Source organism: Centropristis striata, chromosome 1, assembly GCF_030273125.1.
Source record: "Centropristis striata isolate RG_2023a ecotype Rhode Island chromosome 1, C.striata_1.0, whole genome shotgun sequence".
In the NCBI taxonomy this organism is placed as follows: Eukaryota; Metazoa; Chordata; class Actinopteri; order Perciformes; family Serranidae; genus Centropristis; species Centropristis striata.
Window position 1 is genome coordinate 31,396,065 of NC_081517.1, and position 22,366 is coordinate 31,418,430.

Consider the following 22,366-nt stretch of genomic DNA (forward strand, 5'->3'; position numbering starts at 1 on the left):
GTAATCTCTTTTTAATCAGCTAGAAAATGTTGTTTTTGTTTTTTTTTAACTATTACTTAAATCTGTGCTTAAGAATATGATAGATGGCCTGGATAGATTTAGGATCTAATTTTCCCAGCCAGGTACATCAATTTGGCAAAAATTATGTTAAATTAGAAAGTAAATACACAAATTTACCCTACTTTGGTTCATGTATTTTCTGTCTGTTCACTAGAGCTGCACACATCCAACCAATAAATAAATCACCAACTATTTTTCAATTAATATTTTATATCTTTAAGAAATGGAAAACTCAAAATTCTGATTCCAGCTTCATATGTAAATGTGAATATTTCCTGATGCCTTTTGCTTTGATGATGTTATCTTGGGCTTTTGGAAGGGACATTTCAAGGGACACTTTAAAGACCAAACTTATCGATTAAATTGATAGAATAATTGTCAGATTAATTGACAATGAAGATAATCATTAGTTGCAGCTTATGTTTTCTGTTTTTGTGTGTCCTCTCCTTTGCCTTGATAAAGAAAAAAATGTTATATTTTGTCCCTATTAGCTTTTTAATGAGCGTTTAACACTGTCTTGTTTTTTCCCAGTTCCCGTCCCCAGAGTGGGACACTGTAACTCCAGAGGCCAAAGATCTGATCAACAAGATGCTGACCATCAACCCCAGTAAACGCATCACTGCCGCAGAGGCCCTCAAACATCCCTGGATCTGCGTATGTGGCATACAAACAACAGAGATGCAGAAACACACACATGAACTGATATACAGATTAAACTACTATCAGTAACTCCTCAGTAGTGTCAGTCGTACCATCAGATCCAACTTGTACGAACATATTGTCTCATTGCCCACACATGCAAAGACATTCATTTCTCCTGTCCATTGTTTCCACTCTCTTAATCCTCAAATCCTCTCATCTTCTTCCTGCAGCAACGGTCCACCGTAGCTTCCATGATGCACAGGCAGGAGACTGTGGAGTGCCTGAAGAAATTCAACGCCAGGAGGAAACTCAAGGTGAGACGTCTGGCAATCCTTCATGCTTCTATTTATATAGAACAATCCATCCAGCTATCTTTCTCTCCCCCCTCTCTGTCTTTCTCACTCAGGACTCTATGGGGTAATTTTGAAATGATGACTTATTCTCTAAAACCTTCAAGTTGCCCTTTTGCTGTGCTCCTCTTTCTTGCTGTGACCTTTTATAATCAATCTTTCTATTTCTGTCTCTTCTTCCACCACTTCCTTCCATCATAATCACTTCCTCCATTCCTTCTATTCTATCACTACAGGGAGCCATACTGACCACTTTGCTGGTCACAAGAAACTTCTCAGGTATGTCTCTATCAGCTTGGTGTCTGAGACACAGTTACCCTAACAGATCTTATGAACACTTATCTTTAAGAAGCAGGAGGCTGAGATACTTCTCAGCATTCAGTGTTGTTTTTAGGTTAGCTATGAAAAATGCAGGAAAACAGATCAAGAGGCACTACAAAGTGGATAAAAAAATGCATTACTTTGACTTTAATATACAAAAGAGGCTTTTACACCTATTTTTGAATGCCATTTCTATCGATGATTTGGGCACAAAGGTGCCACTGGTAAACAGAACCATCTCTCTTTATCTCTCTAGCTGTTGTTCTTTCACTTTATCTTGATTTTGCGCTCGATCATACCTTTTTGCATGCATTTGCTTTGACCTATCTCTATTCTCTCAGGCTCTTACTAGCCTGCTTTCTCTCTTCATTCTACAGTAAAATGCATCCGTGCATTTGTGTCTATTTTTATTCATCATTTTCTTCCTTTTTTCAAATTTCTTTCCTTCTTTTGTTTGGATTGTGGTTTCCATTTGAGGTAAGATTTTTTGGAATGACAGGGAAATATGCGGGGTTGGGCCCAGCTAAATAGCTCTGATGTTAAGGCTTTTTTTTCACTCTTCTAATAGCCAATCACACATGCATGAAGATGAGGTGTTTTGTATTCAAGAAGAACAAAATTGAACCTCACACTCACAAAATGCAAAAAATGAAATCAGAATGAAATTGAGGCAAGGCTACAGCATGCATTCTGAAATGCACTCTAGTGTTTGGATTATTGTTATAACATGAGAAATACAATGAGAGAAGAGCGGTGGGATTGTATGTGTGGGTGCTAGCGGTTAAGTGCATGTGTATGTGTGCAAATGTCAAGAATGCTGTGTGAGTCTGCTGGAGATAGGTAGATTACCCCTTTCATCACTTGCTAAATACACACCCAATCAACCACCCACCTGTCAGCCCCTTCACATGTGAATTAGTATGTAGAAGAAGAACAACCCTGCATAAATTAAGAAGCCATTCTGAGCGCCTGTTGCATTGCATTATGGATCTTGCAGTTGGATTTTGCACCTGGAGTTTGAAGATAAGCACAGTTGACTGATATGCTTGCTGCATGTTAGTGTAGCCTCAGGCTCAGGACTGTGTTTGTGAAATCTCATGCTGAAGTGTTGTCTCTTTCTTTCCTTCTACAGCAGCCAAGAGTTTGCTCAACAAGAAGGCAGACGGGGTTAAGGTGAGTTGCTTTGCACAGTGAAGAAAATGCTTTGTTACTTGCATAAGTTTGCTGGAATGATTAGTGTCTTAGGAGCCTTCTGGATACATATTATTATGCATTGTGCACTTAACAACATCATCATTCAGGGACAGTCATTTCAAACATTGGGGAGCAGTTGTTATTTCCTTGCTCTCACAGTTCCTGCAATAGACCAGGACCAGTACATATCTACATTTATACAGATAGAAGGTTTATCATTGATGGAGGGTCTGTTGGCAGAATTTTTTATTCTATTATTGGTTGGCCATGGAAAAATGTTTTTCTTACCTGTTCCCTTATCGTACAGGGTTTGTGGTCAAGAAAAGGTTTAAACTGCTCTCTCCTGACCTCCTTCATGTTGTTACTAACAGTCTCCTTTGTATTCTCCTCCTATTCTTGTAAGTCCAGCAGCAATAAGCAACTGCTACCTATAAAGAAATTTGGTTTCTACCGCAGCATATGAGGCCATTTTAGGTAAAAAAACAACAAAAAAACTATATTCTTCTGAATAGGCCCAATTCACGGCGATATCTGTTGCAGTATCAGGATGCTTATCATAATATGTTGATTCTGGGCTAAAATCACAATTACGTCCTTATTGCCAAATCAGATTGCAAAGTATAATTTGATAAGGTTGTCCTGCTGCCATATTATAAGTGGTGACAATTGTGGTGTGATGAGTTTGATCGAACCTCGAAAAGTGAAGTAGTTCCTTGACAAAAACAACCTTTTTTGACTTTTTTTCTTGGAAATTTGCTAATTTAATCTCAGACAATTTCTGAGATGTTTCATGCTAATTTGTGACCATAATCTCGGAGATAATCCTTTTTTTTAATTTTTTTTATATTTGAGTATTTCCCTTTACAAATTTACCATTTTAGTCTTAGATAATAATTATTGTCGTTCAATTTATGACTTTAATCTCAGTTTCTTTGTGGAATATTACCCTGCTCCCCCAGACTCTGAATTTTTTAAAACATTTTTTATTTTCTTTACCTTCAATGGCCCTAATAGGCTGTCATAAATTTCCCTCTGACTACTTCTAATATTTGTTCCTTACCTTTAGCACAGCCTGGTTGAACTGAACTGAACTATAATACATCTACCATCCTGCTGAAGTGTACTTTATAAAACACACAGATTTCATAAAGAGATCTTGGTTGGTAACAATGTAACACTCAATAACAACACGTCTTTAGGACGCATGAGTTGGGATGCTCACTTTGGAATGGTCCATAGTGTGTGTGAATGAGTGTGTCCACAAATGTGTGTATGAAAAGTACGTATGTGTCATGTCCCCTCTACACTGCCCCCTACAGGTCAACAACAAAGCCAACACAGTGACCAGTCCTAAAGAAACTGGCCCTGCCCCTGCGCTGGTATAAACACACAACTTCTCCTACACCTGCACCTTCACCCATTAAACCTCTAACACCTCCCAACCTTACACCCCACTGTGGAGGAGGTACAGGTTCACCCTTTCAGATCACTTCCTCTTTGATCTTAGTCGTGCTTGATAAGATTTTAATTCTTAACCAGGAGTGTAAGAATAAAGAAAACGGGTGTCACAGATTTCTAGCTCAACTTTAGGCTATCCCTGAATGAAAAAGAGTTTAATAGCTTCTGTGGCTGTGCAGCATGTCCCAGCTCCAGCATATTTGATACAGCTAACCATGAAAAAGTAAGCTGTTCATAATTCAGATTGATGTGTAAATTCACTCATCTGAATTAGCAGAGCGTGCATGGAGAATACAGAGCTTGGTCCGTTTGGATTTGCTGGATCTCTATATTGTTAATGTTGCTGTAACAATAAGCCTTTACACACTCGTTTGGATTGGTCTTTGACTGGTGTAGTTTTAAAACTAGTCAGGGGCAACCTCTACCTCGACCCCCTCTCTCTCCTTGCTCCTTTTTCCTCTGCAAGAACCCCAACCCCTCTCTACTTCTGCTTTACACACCTACACCATGCATGTCCTCCTATCATGAAATTAACTTCAGTTTTGCATTTGATTGTAAAAGTCATGAGGATGTGTTTGGCTTGCTGCTCATATAGAGTATTTTGTCTGTGCATGGCTGGAGTGTGATGATGTCGCCTCCTTGGGCTCATTATGATGCTACATTCACAAGTGATTTGGCTGTCACTCATTGGCTTGCGCATGGTGTCTGCTGACTGGCTGCCGACGTCAGGCCACATGACTGTTTCTCTGCATGATGTCAAAGGCTTTCCGTCCCCCCATTTGCTGTTGAGACGATTACGCATGAACACAGGCACATGGCATCTCTCTCTCTCTCTCTCTCTCTCTCTCTCTCTCTTTCTTTCTCTATCCTCCTTTCTCTCTCCATCGTCACACAGACACAAGCACACACATACACACATCTGTAGGTTGCTGATGTTATAATCTAGTATAATCGGGGTGAGTGATTAGAAGGACTCAGCTGGTCATCAGGATCGATTCCACAAAAGCCCAGACGTCTGATTACCAAGGCAGGACACTGTAGTGGGCTGATGAAAGAAAAGCTGAGACAAAAAAGACATTGAGCAACAATGTCATGCAGGGAGGGAGGAAAAAGCATGAAGACAGACAAACAAGTGGGCACAGGCAATTAAAGAATACACAAGATACATTGTGATGAATAGATGTAGATAAGTAGACAGATAGATTAAAGCTCTGAAAATACATTCAAACACATTTCCTCCAACAGTTTCTCATATATCATATATTAAGCATCATATATTTTCTGCCCATCTGTAGTTATTTCTTCCCACAAGTTCTTGGTCTTTTGTTCTCTTTAGGAACCACAGACAACTGTGATCCACAACCCTGTCGATGGGAATAAGGTAATATAATAAAACCAGCTTTTTTCTTGTTTATTGATAAATATATATCAAGATATTATATATATACACTGTATATTATAGCAATAAATATATCTATTGATATACAACAATTTGACTAATCAACAGAAAAATAATTGCCAAATATATTGATTAATCGTTAAAGTATTTTTTTTGCAAAAAAAATGCAGAGGATGCTGTAATCAGCCTTGAAAATACTGATATTTTCTGCTTTTCTTTGTTTTGTATTATTATTATATTGAATAGGTTAGGGTTTTGGACTGAAAAATACACTGGGATGGACAATTTTCTACTTTTTTGACATTTTATAGACCAAACAAATTATCAAGAAAATATTGAAAATTATGAATATTGTTAAAAAACAATAGTGTCTCCCTCAATCAAAAGCCCTTATCTTGTGCTGTTATGTAATCAACTGTTAATATATTATGTTCATGGGGGCATCCCAGTGACCTATAGGGTTAAGACCCTAACCATACAATCTGATTTAAGCCCAGCCAGGGTCTTTTGTTGCATGTTATCCCTCCTCTAGTGTGTCATTTCCTTTCAGCTATATGGCAATGAAAAAATAATATCATACCGATACATGCATTACATAAACTGACTCTGTAGGTTGTCGTTCTTTGTCAGGAGTCCATTGAGAGTGCTAACACCACCATTGAGGATGAAGATGTAAAAGGTACGGAAATGTGTTTGTTTTTGTGCCTCACTCACAGTTCTCACCTACACTGTGAGCTTACAGTCTCTCCTCACTGTTTCCGATCACACTGTTCACTCCTTTATATGTTTTTCTTAATTCTGTTTTTCAACACAGTTAAAATGCACAGCAAGTTAACAACTGCAACCCCCCCCCCCCCATTGGCTGTCAAGTCCTCTTGCAAAATGCAGCCCGCCCAGTTCTTTTTCTGTCCTGTCCTCCCTCGCATCCTCAAGTTTCTCCCATCTTATGTCTGAGCAACACTTGCCTGCTCTTTCAGTTTTTTTGTGCATACCTTTTTTATGTTTTCACTATTATTAAATGTCTCTTTTTTCTCTACTTTTTTTTCTTTCTCTTATTATGTTTTATTGAATATTTTCATTTCCCCCATAATTCCTCTCCTGCCTTTGCCCATACATACATACATATGTATGTGTGCCCTTATCTTTGTTATATCCCTCACCCAACACACACGTGACACCCAATCACACACCCATCCATGCACCCGCTGACAGCTCTTCGTCTGGGCAGTTTAGTGAGCAGTATGTTGAGCTCTAAGAGTCGTTCCTCACAGATGTCTGAATCAAGACAGACTCCCACCTCCTCAGTTCAGAGTAAGTCCCTCATCAGTGTGTGTGGGGGAGAGATGCCCTATTTTGTCCCCCTCTTGTCACCTAGTCATCACTGGAGGAAAGTGATCTCTCCATGTAGTGTCTCAAATCCTGTGTTCCTAATGTTCAAATCATGTCCTCAGCTTAGATGAATGGGTGTTTGATACGGCTTGTGGTTTGAGATTTTTCATCCTCATAGTGCACTGACTCTCCCTTCTCTAGTGGTTTTTGACCCTTTATTATTTGCTCCTTCCACCCCTTTTATTCCGCTGTATATGAATTGGAAGAAGATGCTTCTCACTCCTGTATTTGCCCTCTGTTCTGACTTACCGAAACATTGACTCCGAGAATAAAAAGCTGACTCACATACACACTCATGTACACAAACAGTGTTGCAGTTTATGGCTGTGAAGGCAACAGAGCTGAAGTACTGAATTATATATTTCTTTACTATTTAACATGTCTTTTTGTTGCACAAATTAAGTAATTTTTTTAATATCCCCCAGCCTGCACCAATAACAATAAAGGTAATTGTCAACATTACTTAGTTAAAACTGCTTTTGTAGCAAATACTTGCATCCGAGCATTGGTTTGTCTTTGTTCATTTTGAGCTTTGTTGGGTGAAAATAATTGTGTCATTTTGCATTGTCCTGCCTGATATAACTATTAGTCATGGGAGGCTTTCTTGTTGTTTTGTTACTCAGATATAAAATACCCCCCAAAAATCATTTAATACTTTTTTTGAGCGCCTTCCATTTCTAATAACTTTGAAACCCTGCTAATTCGTAGACTAGAACCCATTCGGAGCTGGTGTCAGATTTCCTTCGCTGCACTCAGACCAACATTTGCCTGAAATGCAGAAAAAAACAGCAATTTTTTACATCAGTTTGTGTCGCTGATGATAATCTTTGATCTTGTGTTTTAGCTCGCAAACAGGAAATTATTAAAGTCACTGAGCAGTTGATTGAATCTATCAACAATGGAGACTTTGAGGCCTATGCGTAAGTTTCTTTCTCTCTGCATTCAAACGACTGTAGTGATTTGCTTATACGCTTTGCTGAGTCTGTTTCCTTCTTTCGTCCTAACAGGAAGATTTGTGATCCTGGTCTAACTTCCTTTGAGCCTGAGGCTCTGGGCAACCTGGTGGAAGGACACGACTTCCATCGCTTTTACTTTGAGAATGGTAAAACATCAATTATGACACAAATAAACTACTTTCAGGTGCATCATTAGGGCAGTTGTATGTGGCCTGAAACTCACCTTTTACAAAATAGATGAATAAAGGTCCTAATTACAGCACCAACAGAATTTTCAGTTGAGAGGACATTTATCACACTGTTTGCTTGTGAAATTTGTTGTAGCTGTGGGTCTGGGGTTGCTCCAATAGCTGCAAGTAGCCAGCTGGCTCTGCACCCAAACAACATGCTGAAAAAGAGAATTTGGCCTTTGCAAGGATTAATGGTGGTGTATTATTCATTCACATCAAAGTTTTTCCAGCTGTGGTGGAGATTCTTAACAAGAGAGATGTATTACAAACATGCTTGCTTACACTAACAGGACGTGCAGAGTGGTCTAATGCATAAGTTGTTTACTCTGACGCACCATGGGGAAAAACTTGTTTGCTCAATTTAATTTCCTGGCAAAAACTAATGCTGCAATGGAACCAAAAATAACACACTTGACATTAATTCTTGATAAAATGATGTATACTTTATTATACTTATTAAGAACTTCCCCGAAAAGACAAAACCATCTTTGGGATGGGATCTTTTTAGTTTAACCCATTTCCCACCAGCTAACATGGAGAAGGCGGAGTTTATGATGACATGTACTGAAACCAACCACCAGGGGGCAATCAAGATGCTTTGGCTTCATTTTTTGGGAGCTATCAGGACGTCCATCTGTATATACTGTCTGTGTTGGAAAGAAACACATGAGAACAGAGATAAGACACCTAACCTTTAAAGAAATATGTTACATTTTTTTCAAATGAACTAGTTAAAACAATATAGAATACAAAAAATGTGTATACCAATAATATGAAAATGAGGAAGATCCTTAATATGGTGAAAGTGGTGGAATGTATAGGGCATTAGTGTGTATTGGCTAAATTGTTTGTTCAATATCAATATTTAGTCCTGTCAGTTTACAGTCCATGTTTGCACTGCAAGGGCATGGCTGTGGTTATGGGCTAACCTTGGAGCAAAAAATCACTAATGAATAATGGCTGCTATAAATGGCAGAATGTCCTCAGTCAGGGTAAAAATAGTTCAGATAAACCAGATATGTCCTAGAAACCTCAATCACTTGGCGAGCCTATGCTTGTCCACTATCCAACATCAACATATGGAGACTTTTAGTTAACCGTGTTTTCATATCAGTTAGTATTCCTTCTAAGGTAGGATCAGGGTTTGCTTTTGAACCACCATGCAGCTGTTTTAGAATTTCCCAAACTAAAGTCAGGATGATACCTATTATATTTATTTAATGTGTTACTAAGTGACATTTGCTCTCTGTAATCAGCCATTTTGTCTCTTCCAGCCCTGTCCAAAGGGAACAAGCCAGTGCATACCATCCTCTTGAACCCACATGTGCACCTAATTGGGGAAAATGCAGCATGTATTGCCTACATTCGACTGACCCAGTACATGGATACCAGTGGCATGCCGCGCACCATGCAGTCTGAGGAGACCCGTGTGTGGCACCGCCGCGACGGCAAGTGGCAGAACATCCACTTCCACCGTTCGGGCTCGCCCAGCATTCCCTCCCAGTAAGAGACAGTAAGACACACGCACCACAGACTAAAGAGAAACTAAAAAGGTGCTGAAAGTCTTGTTTTCGCTGATCTCTAGTGATTAAAATTCTCACCTTGCTACAGTGTATTAAGTATGTGCCGTGTGTGGTCAGTACACTATGACATCACTGTTTGATGTGCTTACAGCTGCAACATGTCTGACCACAAGCAACCACATACATCAGTTAGTGTTCAAAGGTGCAACAGACTTGACATTTTTAACCAGAGAAGGCAGTGAAATACTGCTTTTGAGCCTGGTGTTTAAATGAGCTAACCGAGACGGTATGAACAGTTTCTGAGTTTTTCATTCCATCACAATACATAATGCAGATTACTATTATAAATTGAGCAGATTTAACAATAAAAAATGTGTTGTAATTCCGGAAGGCTTTTCATTCCTAGCTGAAAATAGCATTTTTTGGCTACAAAATGACTGTCCCAAGCATGTGGCAAACTGGCTTACATTAAAGCTAGCGCTAAACTGAAAACTTGATAACAGCTCTGGTTCATTTAAAGACCTTGCACAACCATGCTTCTTAAAAATTCTAAGCAATTTCACTTCAGTCCAGGACAATACTGGGTGGAGTTTTCCTGAGAATTTCCTGAGCTCACCAAACTTGAACATGATCCAATATGGATCATAAAGTTGTTCAGTCTCAACAGGTGTAACTAAATTGACGTAAGAGTAAGGTGTAAAGAAACCCACACATTCCTGAAATGAAGTATAATTAGGGGAAATAATCAAAAGGCCTGGATGGGTGTACAATAGGTGTGTAATTGTTGTTCCCAGTGAGTAATACCGGTGAACCATGATGGACAATTGTCTTCTGCCATTAGATGCTATTAACCAGCTGCATGCTTTCCCCCTTCTTGCTATTCTTCTGGCTCATGTCCTAAAACGGTAGCAATGAAATGAATAAAAAATGTATTCTGGTCACTATTTTTTTATGCTCTGAACATTGTCATTACTCTGTGCCAGCGTAAATTCACATATGTATCTTTTCTCTCTCTTTTTTTTTGCAGTTAATGGAATATCAACATGTGGTGAATAAAATAAAATAAAAAATAAAAAATTCCCATCAGCAAATCTAGTAGGGCAGCCAACTAGCCAACCCATGACTGCTCTGTGACCTTTGACCCTTCTATAAGGACATGACATCGCAGGATACAAGTATTAATACATTTTACTGTTATGGCATTTTATTAATGGACATCATTCGAACCCACCACCGGGTGGCTGCACACCGTATTTGGACATTATGAAACGAGCATATTGACATTTTTTTTGTTTGTTTTTTAAGATGTTTTGGTATGCATTTTAAATATAAAATAGAGATGTTTAAAAATCTACTACTGTAACCTCTCCCAAAAATTAGTTCTGTATTTTTATGTGTATTTATGTGTGTGCAATACAGAAACATTTGGAAGATCAGAATGTTAAAATTGAGCTTGCTTTAGTTCTGGTGATGTATATACATTGTGATTGTTGATAAAAACAAACATTGAAATTGCTATTCTTGCTATCAGAGGAATTAAGAGTTTACGTAAAATCCAGTTTATGAGCTACATTTATGTTTGCTATGAGCTAAGTCATACTGTTTGAATTGTCCGATTTCAACCTATAATACTAATTTAAATGTAAAGAAAAGCAGAGCAGCTTACACTTTGCATCGAGATATGTTTGCCTTTATATCAGTGAAATAAGAAATAAGAGAATGTAGCATATATGTAATATATGAAAATTCAAGACTATTGTGTAGTGCATGGGGGGATTATTGTAAGTAAGACCATATGAAACTATAATATCTTCTGTTTGATTTGTGAATCACTGACTTGTTTGTTTGCGTTTGTTAATGTTGTGCATCAGTCCTGTCCCAAATGTTTCTAATGTCCTCCAGTATCATGGAACTGTAAAAACAGTAACACAGTTATGGTTAACATCCAACGTAAATATCAAATCCTCATATCTAAGAGGAGGGAAAATAAACTCCTGGTTGCTGAAGCACCCCTTACATTTTGTATAAAAATGAGAAGAAAACGAGCTCATTTTTCATAATGTTTGTACTTGTATTGTATGACTGTATGTAGGGTTTTATGTTATTTTATTCGTCATTTCCAGTGTGTTACTTAGCCAATTGCACAGAGAAGGTGGAGATGATGAAGATGGAGCGAAGGCTCTATAGTTTCTACCTTCAGTCAAGTGTTAACCTGACAGTCGGGCTAATGAGTCTGCCGTAAAAGCACTGGCTTAAAGAACTTTACAGTCAGACAAGAGGATGGTAAGACAGCAGTGAAGGAGTCAAATAAGAGTTGGACTGTAATAAATGTTGGGATGTCTTCCTTGACGATCAGTGCTTCTACCAGCCAGTGGCCTCCATACCACTGCAGGACAATGCCGGTGTCTTTGTTATCCTTACTGTCTGCTCTTTTCAATTGGTTGGTCTCTTCTTTTGTAAGGGGAATATATGATAAACATTTCTTTTGACGAAACGTATGATGTCAATGCAATGCACCACTCCTTATATGGTGTGAACCTGTTGCCAGCACGGCAATGGATGGCTTAACATGTTTAAGAAATAAATAAATCAGCTAAAAGGTGTGATAATGAATGAGTTTTACCTTGTCTTGTTTTTGCTGCTGTTACCCTAGCAAAGCGGTAGAGGGAGCTGCTGCCATGTGTGTTAGATTTGAAGTTTATTATTTGATGTATTTCTTTGTGATCTTTGCTCTATCCTAATACACTTTTGAATAAAGGCATGATTTCAGTGCCTGAAATGGGCCAGTATTCAGCAGTTCTTATATCGGCACTTCTCTTTTTTGTCTCAGTACCCCTACTTCCAATTTTATCAACACTGTTATTTAATAGATTGCTATTCAGATTATATATACATATTTTTGGGAGAAATCAAGCAATTCTGTGTAAAATCAACCTGAACTGAATGATCCTTTGTTTCGTAGCAACATTATCCTGCAACTGCAACAACTTGACTGTGAACTTGGCAGTCAAATCATACATCAAACTATTGAATAGCCGACTATTTGGGGTCATCCCTACAATATATGTGTATATATGTGTAAATATAAGACACATCCAATGATCATGTCATGCAACTGCTGAACTACTGAATAGAGACTTTTTGTCCAATTCAGGCACTGCATGATTTATTAGTCGAGAGGATTTTAAAAAAATACATGTATATACAGACATCAATAGCCGCTATCAAAGCTCCTTCTGAATGAAGGTAAGTGGGGACAGATATGGATTACATCTTTCTATAAAAGAAAGTAGCATGTGTTTGTATGTGTGTGTGGGTTTAGGGCATATCTGCTGACCGTTAGTCAGACCTAAGATTTCGTATGTGGCTTGTGCATGGCACGAAGGTGTGCATCCTCGATTTTGAAGATTTTTGAATTAATTTTTCAAAATATCATTATTTACGTAGGATGTGTTGTGGCATTGCACTGTTTCCGATCAGACGCCTTATGGGGAGCTCCACCCCATTGTGTGATAGGCCTACACCTGGTCAGTAACACAATTCACTCTGGATTTCCACGCCTGACTCATCTCATCTGTAAGTCTATTAGCCTATCATTTGGAGTTTTAAAGTGCGCTACAAGGTTCGATTTTCCAATAATATTCTAATAGTTTCCAGCAAATATCAATGTTCAATGTGTATGGTGTGTGTACCTTATGAAAAGTAAGTGTTGCAGACGTTGTAGTGTGGCATGTAATGGGCAAATTCGTGGAGTGGAGATTTAGCTTTATTCACTTGTTATTTTGCATTACTATATAATTCGACATTCATGTTGCTTAGCGTAATGCCTATAATCATTTCATATGAGATACTTAGTACATGCAATATAGTATATCAGCTAATTGGGTTCATGTTAATGTACTTTTAGTGCAGCATACTGCCTAATGTGACAATAAATCTGACAGCTCAGCATAATACGGACGGAAAGATAGCGTTCCTGTGTTATTTAAGGTTACACTAGCAAGAGGCATTAGCCAACACTATCGCTGCGTGGGTTTGTTTGGACATACTTCCTACGGGGACTGCACTAGTACATTTGAAACAAAACTACACTATAACCATGATAAGCATGCTATTCTACAGCATTTTCTTTTGTTGGTATTTTTGGACAAACTGCAATATAAGTTGGTTTTTTGTTTTTTTTTACTTTTTTCAAAATACTATAGGCTACTATGCCGTTTTTATTTTTGTTTTTTCCCCATTTCTGGACATGCTATAATATGGTGTTTTAAAATTGCTGTACTATTACCATGATTAGCGCATCAATTTTGATCAACCCTCAATATGTCCGTTTTTACTTTTTTCAACATACTATAGGCCGATTTACTGTTTATCAACAATAACGTATTTTGTGGGCAGAGCCCAACTGGTAGCAGAAAGTGAAGGTTAGCTGCTGGCCTCAGCAGTGCGAGCTGTACAGATGTCAAATAATATGAATCGTCCAGATGTTTTTCCTGAATATTTTCATGGTTTATTATAAAATGACAGATTATAAGTAAGCACAAATTTGACCATGATTGACAAAAATCGACATGCTATAGTATGACTTTTTTTTTTTGAGGGGGCATTTTTGGACATCCCATGGTGTTTTTTTTTGTGCTATTTCTGGACAAACTATACTACCACATGAATCAACAGACTATAATTGACCCATTTCTAGCAATTTAGCCATTTATAAATTTGACCATTTTTGACAAAAATCGTCATGCTATAGTATGACTTTTTTTTGAAGGGGCATTTTTGGACATCCCATAATATGGTGTTTTTTCGCAATTTTTTTTTTTTTTAACGAACTATACTACCATATGAATCAACAGACTATAACTGACTCATTTTTCAGCATTTTAAAATTTTACCATTTTTGACAAAAATCGACATGCTATAGTATGACTTTTTTCAGTCATTATTTTTGGACAAACTATACTACCACATGAATCAGCAGACTATAATTGACCCATTTTTAGCATTTAAAAATTTGACAATTTTTGACAAAAATCGACATATAGTATGACTTTTTTTTGGAGGGGGATATTTTTGGACATCCCATAATATGGTGTTTTTTTGTCATTTCTGGCAATATTATGCTCCGATATGTATCAACAGTCTATAATTGACCCTTTTTTTTTTTTTTTTTGCATTTTTAGTTATTTTAAAATTTGACCAATGTTGAGATAAATCGACATGCTATAGGATGACTTTTTTTTGAGTGGGTCATTTTTGAACACCCCATGATATGGTGTTTTTTCGCTATTTTTGGACAAACTATACTACCATATGAATCAACGACATCGACTATAACTGACTCATTTTTTAGCATTTTAAAATTTGACCATTTTTGACAAAAATCCACATGCTATAGTATGACTTTTTTCAGTTTTTGGACATCGCATAATATGGTGTTTTGCTTTCATTTCTGGCAATATGTATCAACAGATAAATTATAATTGACCCATTTCTGGCATTTTTAGCCATTTTAAAAATTGACCATTTTGACAAAAATCGACATGCTATAGTGTGACTTTTCTTTGAGGGGGTCAGTTTTGGACATCCCATAATATGGTGTGTAACGCCAGCGAATGTAATAATGTCCACAAAAGTAATAAACCACAAACGTAATAAAAATCTGCAGCTTTTAATGCAATACTCCCACAAACGTAATACATTTTCCACAAACGTAATAGCCGCTGCCTACTACAAACATAACACGCTATTTCCCACAAATGTAATAACTATTACGTTTGCAGGTACTTATTATGTTTGTGGAAAAGTGAAAATCTTCAACTTACAATATTGTAATAACTTCTCACAAATATAATAACGCAATTAACAAATTAACAATGGTGTTGTTTGTTTGCCTATACACACACGCTACTAATACTGACTGTGTGTGCAAAATCCAGCTGCTGGCTCTGTCACATACAAGAGTGAGTTTGTTTGTTCTTTTGTTCGTTCGTTAGGTGGATGAAATAAAAAAACTCTATTTAAACTTGTGTAGTGCCCATTTGGCCTGAAGAGCTTGTGCCCATTTGGAATGGGCTGGTTGCTGGACTCCTGCTATTACTGCTTCAGTGTTGTCACCCCTCATCGTGTCTGTCTGGAACATGTGGCCATTCAAAACATCTGCCCGATTAGAGCAAGGCACTTCATTGAACTATAACATGTTCAAAGGTTTTAGTACAGTGGTTTTTCAGGATTTGTGTAATTTTGACAAAATGTATAAATCTTTTCAGTTTTTGGTTTGGAGTTTTAAGAAATTAAGCTATGTTTTTACAGGAGATGTGCTTAAATGATTGAGCTGGGGGAAACACCAGGTTGCACTGATGGTGTTTGTTGTGTATGTTCAAGGGAACTGGACAAATTCACAAGATATAACAAGATACAGCACTATACATTTGTAGATTTTTATTCTCTATGAGCCATAGACACACTGCAGCCATTTTGTTTTTTTCTTTTTGAATTTTGATACAGTAATACATGCCCTTATAGATATTTATATATGCATTGTATATGTATATAACTGTCATCATCACAGAAAAGGGATGCTGATTCTTCAAATTAAAAGCATACCTGTCACAGTGAACTTCCACTAGTTTGCATTTTACATATTTTTCTAAATCACAAAGTAAACAGTGATAGTGAAATAAATACATTACATGTTGTAGATACATACAGTAGCGATGCTCAGAGCTGTGAGTAATGGTATGTTTAAGCTCTCAACCTGCCTCATTGCGCGTGTGCCTGGTGTATCATTTATCTTGTATTTATCATCTGCCTTGCCAAAATTAAACTTTCTCTGTGGCTAAGATATACTGTACCTCATATCCTGTGCACAAAAAAGCATGGAGGTGCTTCCTCCTGACATTCAGGAGTGCAAACGCGGTTTGTGTAAAATAAATGTTTCTTTTCTGCGCTGACAGAAACCTGCACACGCTGTCATTCACTCACACACAAGCATACTTCCAACAACTGGTCCAACACTCGTTCAAAAGATAAACTAATAAAATTCTAACATTAAATAAAGCAGGAACGCCTGATCACCTCACCACAAATGTCATATCAGACCTTCTAAAACTGCTGTGATGTTCTTTTTTTTTTTAAACCAGTGGCAAACAAAGATTATATAAGCTTTCTATACTTACTAGTAAACAAAACTCAAAATCAATAATAAACTAAAACATCTTCAAAAAACTGTTTAAAATCAGCTTATAATATCACTTACAATACCCTCTGCAAACCAGCTGATAATGCAGTAGCATATTAAACTCACAAACATACAGTTCGCACAGTACAACCTCACTCACACATTCACCATTCATACAGTAGGAGTCATGCTCAACAATTTAAAAGAAAAGAAAAACACTCAAATTAAACAAAAAAGCACGGAGAGAAAGACACATACAGAAGGAAAAGAGAGGCAGAAGGGCAATCCATACAACTAGAAAGCAGTCAAAGCTAGGATCATAATGACAGATGTTGATTAGTCATGCCTGCTCTACTTCACATGAGTGATTATTAATTCCTAGGCTACTGATGTCAGTAAGGTCTAGATTATAGATAATATATAATTCCCAAAGACAGATTACACATAGCCTACACAAAACACAGCAGCAGCAGCAGCAGTAGTTAAATTCAGTGTCGATACAGTCTGGTTTTCTCTGTGTGACATCTTGACCACATGAATCAAAAAGAGCGGAGAGGCTAGTACATTGAGTGAGACCGTTTTTAAGTAAGGAATATCTGAGAAACTCTGGTTGTGAGAGGCAGTGCAGTGTAAGAGATATTGTCTTTCAGTCCAAGCACCTACTCAAGAGAGTAGTACCAGTATTTTGCAGGTAAATCGTTCTTTACCTTCAGGAGGTTTGTGAGTTAGTTGAAGTGAATAGTATTCCTGTTTTCTTTGTGTTTTTTTTTGTTTGTTGTTGCTCTACCACTGCATCAAGACAAAAATATAAATTCTGACATGGAAAGTAAAATTAATCAGGAAAACAACAGAAAGCTTTCTTTGGTCACAAAAAGGCAAAACAACATTAGAACATGAAAAGAAAATCATGAATACATTATACCAGCCAGGGAAGAAAACTAATTGTGAACAAAAGGTCATCTTCCAGGACTTAAATGGGAAGACAGTGGTAGCTTTGAGGTGCAGTGGTGCACACTGGGATTGCATGTTGCTAATGCATAGGATCAGGGGCGGGGGACTTTAGCATGGGCAGAGCCAGGGAGTGGGGGAGTGTTACACATTCTTCTACTCTTCCTCCTTCTCTTCGTCCACATCGGTGTCCTCCTTTTGTTCTTCGTAGTAGCGGTGAAAGAGCTGGTGGAGATGCTGCTGGAGGTCACGTGGTTTTGACCCTTTTCTGGGGTTGTCCACTTGCTCTAGAAGGACCTGTTTGCGCTGCCCAGCCTCCTTCACCACTGTTTGTCTGTGAGTGCAACCTTTACGCATGTGGGCCCTTAGAGGAGGAGCAAAGAGGGAGTGGAAACAAACAGAGGAAGGCAGGTCAGCATCATAAAAAAACTGCACCTAAGGCTTTGCAAAAATTAAATTGAAGAAACAGATTTTGCTACACTTGTAAGGTATGTTAGGGGAAATAAACAAAACACCAACAAATTATATCATGCTTTGAAAATCCAATATTAAATTGTGATCACATGCACAGCATAGCTACTTTATAGCTGCAGAAGCCTAATGATTATGTTGCACATTCATAGCAATTACACAAAAACTGACCCCAATAACTAATGATAGAAGAACATTTTAAGGGAAAACAAACAACGTGTCCTTTTTAACCCACAATGAGCTGTCAAAGCAACCTCAATGTTCCTTAGCCAGCATTCTCCATGTCTCTGGACTAGGAAGGCCATTGCATATGATGTATATACACAGTCGTTCATAAAGTTGGAATACATTTTTTTTTTACCTCTTTCGATGAAATGATTGTGTCAATGTGATTTATTCTTGACAGATATAGTGAATATCTTCTCAAAACTTTATTAATCCATCTCTTCCAAACATATCACAATGAAAATTAAACGATTAACAGAGGATTGTGTCTAAAAAACAAAATTATTCCAACTTTAAGGGTGACCGTGTATTTTCATTGTCCCTTTATGCCCTGAATTGACATTGATGGAACAAAAATGTTCATAAAATGTTGAGTAAAACATTATGGAGAAAAAAATAAGGGATTGAAAGGTCTTTTACAAAAGTAGTGGGTGAAAATAGATAGACCATGCAGGCAGTCATTCAATCATGTGAAATGGGAGATTCTCCATGATAAAAGTTTGTCATATTTTATAGGAAAATAAAAAATATTCTATCTGGCACCTACAGCATACTTACTTGTCTTCTCAGAGTAAAAACCAAAAATAATGATAGAAATAACATACTCAATCTGGTTCATTGTATATTATCCCTCTCTGATTTACAGAAAATAAAATAATTTTCCAGTACACCGCTTGACTAAGCGTTGATGATAGCAACACTAGCAAATATTAGTGAATATTAGTAAAATTGATAAACCTATGTCACTCAACACTCTCAAAATACTAGTAGTCACACACACACACAATCAAACAGGTGCACTCCAGCACTCACACACCTCCTGACCACAGTTCCATCTTCTTTGACAGTCTCTCTCTCTACCACACGAGGGAGCTCTGTTCCACTTAACCCACTTACATAACCAAGTGCCTTGTGACATGAAATTATAAAAAAAGAAAGAAAATCGATTTGGTACCTCTCCATATGCATGTGAAATAAATTTCTGCACATGGGACTGTAGTGGAGCTACAATATTTAAAAATAATGGTAATGAGGTTATGAACCAACCTGTTTGAAGTCGTCTTGGGCTGAGGGAAGGTCAGAGGACAAAGATGGATCACCCTGGTGTGTCATTGTCCTGTCACCCTCCAGCACCGTTGTCCTTTCTACGTGACTGACCTTACAACCATCAGCTGTCTTCTGATTTGATGCTGAGAAACCCTCACATTCAGCAAATGTTACCTAAGTGAGAAGAAAAAGTCATTAGTTTGTCATTTAATTGCTTTTTACACACTAATACCAATATAAATGTTACCTATCTGTACTGTAGATAGTTTTGTTGTGACTTGACAAGTTATGGAGATATTATAGATATCTGGACCTTGTAAACAGATTCATGTAGGACCTATATTATTTTTACTATAGTTCTAGTATAGTTAATACATTAAATGGCTAGTTCCATTATATTAAAGAGAGGGCAGACATCTCTGAGACCAACACCAAAGCAATCTAGATTTATAAGTCGCACTAAAGGTAAGAGAAAAAACTTGTGTTTTTTGATTTTGGTAAAACGTCCCTTTAAAAAAAAGATTTTGAAGACTACTATAACGAACACACACACAATACACAGTACACAAACCTCTGTGTGGTCTCCCTCACTCTTCACTACAGTCCGCTTCACCACCTTAGAGTATCCATCTCCCTCTGCCATACTGACGGACCGCTGTGGAATTCCTTCTGATGACACCTCTTCAAGCTCCACACCATCCACGGATACATATTTACGAATAACTTTACGCGTTACCTGGGGAAGAAAGTGTTTAAAGACCATTAGGTGATGAAGTATTTGTTAAGGAAAAGGTAACAATGCACATAATTTGTTTCAAACATTCAAGAAACAAATGTTGTCTGCAACTTTGCAACAAAGAGCCCTCAGTGTTGCTCTGCACAAATCACAAATTAGCTTTGTTAAGCTTTACTGGCTGTTGTCACTGCCAGTTTAAATACTGCCATGTGATATGTGTGTGTGAGTTTGTATAGAATCTTGTTTTACCTTTTTGACAACAATGTGCCCATTTTCATCCTTGTACTTTTCTTCTGTCACTGACTGAGTGGGGAGGTCAGGCATTTCATCAGCCTGTAAGAGAAAAAGGACAAAAAATAATCAGGGAGGCTAACTAGGGTCAGTGCAATGTTCATCTGTTTCTCCACTTCAAACGCAAACATGTTAGTGAGAAACAAGACGCAAAACGAACATTTTAGGGAGTAATCCAGTGAGAGAACAGGGACTTTGGGTTACAGGAAACAAACATTTGTAAAAAAAAAAAAAAAAAAAGAAAGTGTTAAAACACCTCCATGAGGATCAGCCATCTATGCAAATCAAGTGGCAGGTTTCTGATAAATCCTAAATTATTCTTCAAACACACGCTTTTACACATTTTGATTAGACTAAACACTGTTAGACAGTAGTAGTACAACATTTTGAACTTGACAGTGAAGACCTTATCTGGTTAAAGTAAAGTTGCACTCTGTTAGCCACACCCTACATGCTCTTTTAAAACGCCATCAATCATGGCAAATCAGATACCTGAATGACAACTCTCCTTCGCACTATTCTGGTAGTCAAAAATTCATCATCAGAAGTTTCTGACATTGATCCAAGCTCTGCAGTGATGTCCTGACCAAACAACACAAATCCATTAAGATGTAATAAATGCCAATAAAGGAATGGTATGTTTGCAGCGAAGCAAGCAATAAGCAGAGTGAAATGGTGCACTTTCTGTTGATTGCAAATATTTTACAATTTATTCTCATGTCTATCAATGGAAAGTACAACATGGCAGTCTGTAACTTGAAAAAACATTTGAAAAACATACCATGCTTTCACTTAAATAAAGAATTATTGTGCTTATTGCTGATGAAAAAACGTGGAGCTTATGTTATAACTGTGAGTGATACAGCCGGTTACAGGCAGCACAGTGACATGCTGAGTTAGGACTGGTTAAATCTAAAATCAAAATAAAATACGGGGTGTGAGGAGTTTCAGATCCCATCCATTTGGTCAAAGGGTTAGCAGTCATTCCTCTCTGAAGCAAATATAATATTTGGTTAAGCTCAGCTCCGGGAAAAAGCTTGCAGGTTGGGGCGGTTTACCAAATCTCATCTTACCCTTGTCAGAGATTTATCAGTATCATCATATGCCCCAATTTCACAGACAGGAGGTGGTTGTGAAGCCTCACACAAGGTGAATTCCTCATCCGAAGTTTCTGAATAGTGTAATAATTCTTCATTCTCTTCTTGCACATCATAAAGAGGCTCATGGACAAAGGCAGCATCCTCATAATCTTCACTTCCAGAGGATAACAGGACTCTTCGATTCACGTTGTCTTGCACTCTTCTTATCTCCGGTTCATCAGGCTCAGTCTCTGAGAAATCTGATGCACCCTGTATGCAGTCAAAGTATGGCTCTGGGTCAGAGAATTCTGTACCACTATGCACAACCTCTGCATATTCTGGAGGCATGTGAGTAAATTTGGTTGTGATAGAGCAGAGCTCTTCATATCCAGGTGGGATGCTGTACTCCTCATCAGAGGTCGATGAAGTCTCTGCCTTGGGTTTAACTGGAGTGGGCTGAGAGTGAAAACACTCAAAATCTACTGGAGTCAGAGATTCTTTGGTCCTTGGTCTATCCTCATCTGAGGATGTCTCCAAGATCCCCTCAGACTGGTAAGGCATTAGTTCCTCAAAGCTAAAATGTCTTGCAGATGTAACTGTCTCTGGGGTCAAATCAGAAAGAGACTGAGAAGAGACATCTTCAGCCTGACTGGCTTCAACAAAGTTTTCCTTCCATAAATGTGGAAGTTGATCTTGGATACTCTGTGATGACATTTCTTCTGTCAGACCCATTGAGTCCTTAGATGATGTAACTGATTCTTCTTGTGTTTGAAGAATGTCAGTTGTAGAATCTTCCTCATGAAAAATAGCCAGATGGCCCTCAGGTATGTCAGACGGACTCTTTGAAGCTACTTCGGGGAATATGTC

At 37.8% G+C, this 22,366-nt stretch overlaps 2 protein-coding genes across 15 annotated transcripts in view; one reads left to right on the top strand and one right to left on the bottom strand.

Moving 5' to 3' along the window:
• Nucleotides 1-12,135, top strand: part of camk2d2 (calcium/calmodulin-dependent protein kinase (CaM kinase) II delta 2) — a 41,324-nt gene extending 29,189 nt beyond the window's left edge. The window contains exons 10-21 of one of the 10 annotated variants that reach the window (XM_059338372.1): nucleotides 592-714; nucleotides 933-1,016; nucleotides 1,289-1,331; nucleotides 2,506-2,546; nucleotides 3,887-3,946; nucleotides 5,362-5,406; nucleotides 6,055-6,103; nucleotides 6,637-6,735; nucleotides 7,239-7,259; nucleotides 7,658-7,733; nucleotides 7,821-7,915; nucleotides 9,274-9,506. In XM_059338372.1, the coding sequence (XP_059194355.1) occupies nucleotides 592-714; nucleotides 933-1,016; nucleotides 1,289-1,331; nucleotides 2,506-2,546; nucleotides 3,887-3,946; nucleotides 5,362-5,406; nucleotides 6,055-6,103; nucleotides 6,637-6,735; nucleotides 7,239-7,259; nucleotides 7,658-7,733; nucleotides 7,821-7,915; nucleotides 9,274-9,506 (969 nt within the window). Of the gene's footprint in view, nucleotides 1-591; nucleotides 715-932; nucleotides 1,017-1,288; nucleotides 1,332-2,505; nucleotides 2,547-3,886; nucleotides 3,947-5,361; nucleotides 5,407-6,054; nucleotides 6,104-6,636; nucleotides 6,736-7,238; nucleotides 7,260-7,657; nucleotides 7,734-7,820; nucleotides 7,916-9,273; nucleotides 9,507-10,549 lie in introns of those variants that run through there. The other 9 variants (XM_059338295.1, XM_059338311.1, XM_059338303.1 and 6 more) reach the window with 9 other exon arrangements.
• A 3,813-nt stretch (nucleotides 12,136-15,948) lies between these two features.
• Nucleotides 15,949-22,366, bottom strand: part of ank2a (ankyrin 2a, neuronal) — a 102,991-nt gene continuing 96,573 nt past the window's right edge. For all 5 annotated transcript variants that reach the window (XM_059338394.1, XM_059338411.1, XM_059338403.1 and 2 more), the window contains 4 exons: nucleotides 20,379-20,462; nucleotides 19,965-20,129; nucleotides 19,394-19,567; nucleotides 15,949-18,014 (listed from right to left, as the gene is read on the bottom strand). In XM_059338394.1, coding sequence (XP_059194377.1) covers nucleotides 18,000-18,014; nucleotides 19,394-19,567; nucleotides 19,965-20,129; nucleotides 20,379-20,462 — 438 coding nt within the window. In that variant the 3' untranslated portion in view covers nucleotides 15,949-17,999. The remainder of the gene's footprint in view (nucleotides 18,015-19,393; nucleotides 19,568-19,964; nucleotides 20,130-20,378; nucleotides 20,463-22,366) is intronic.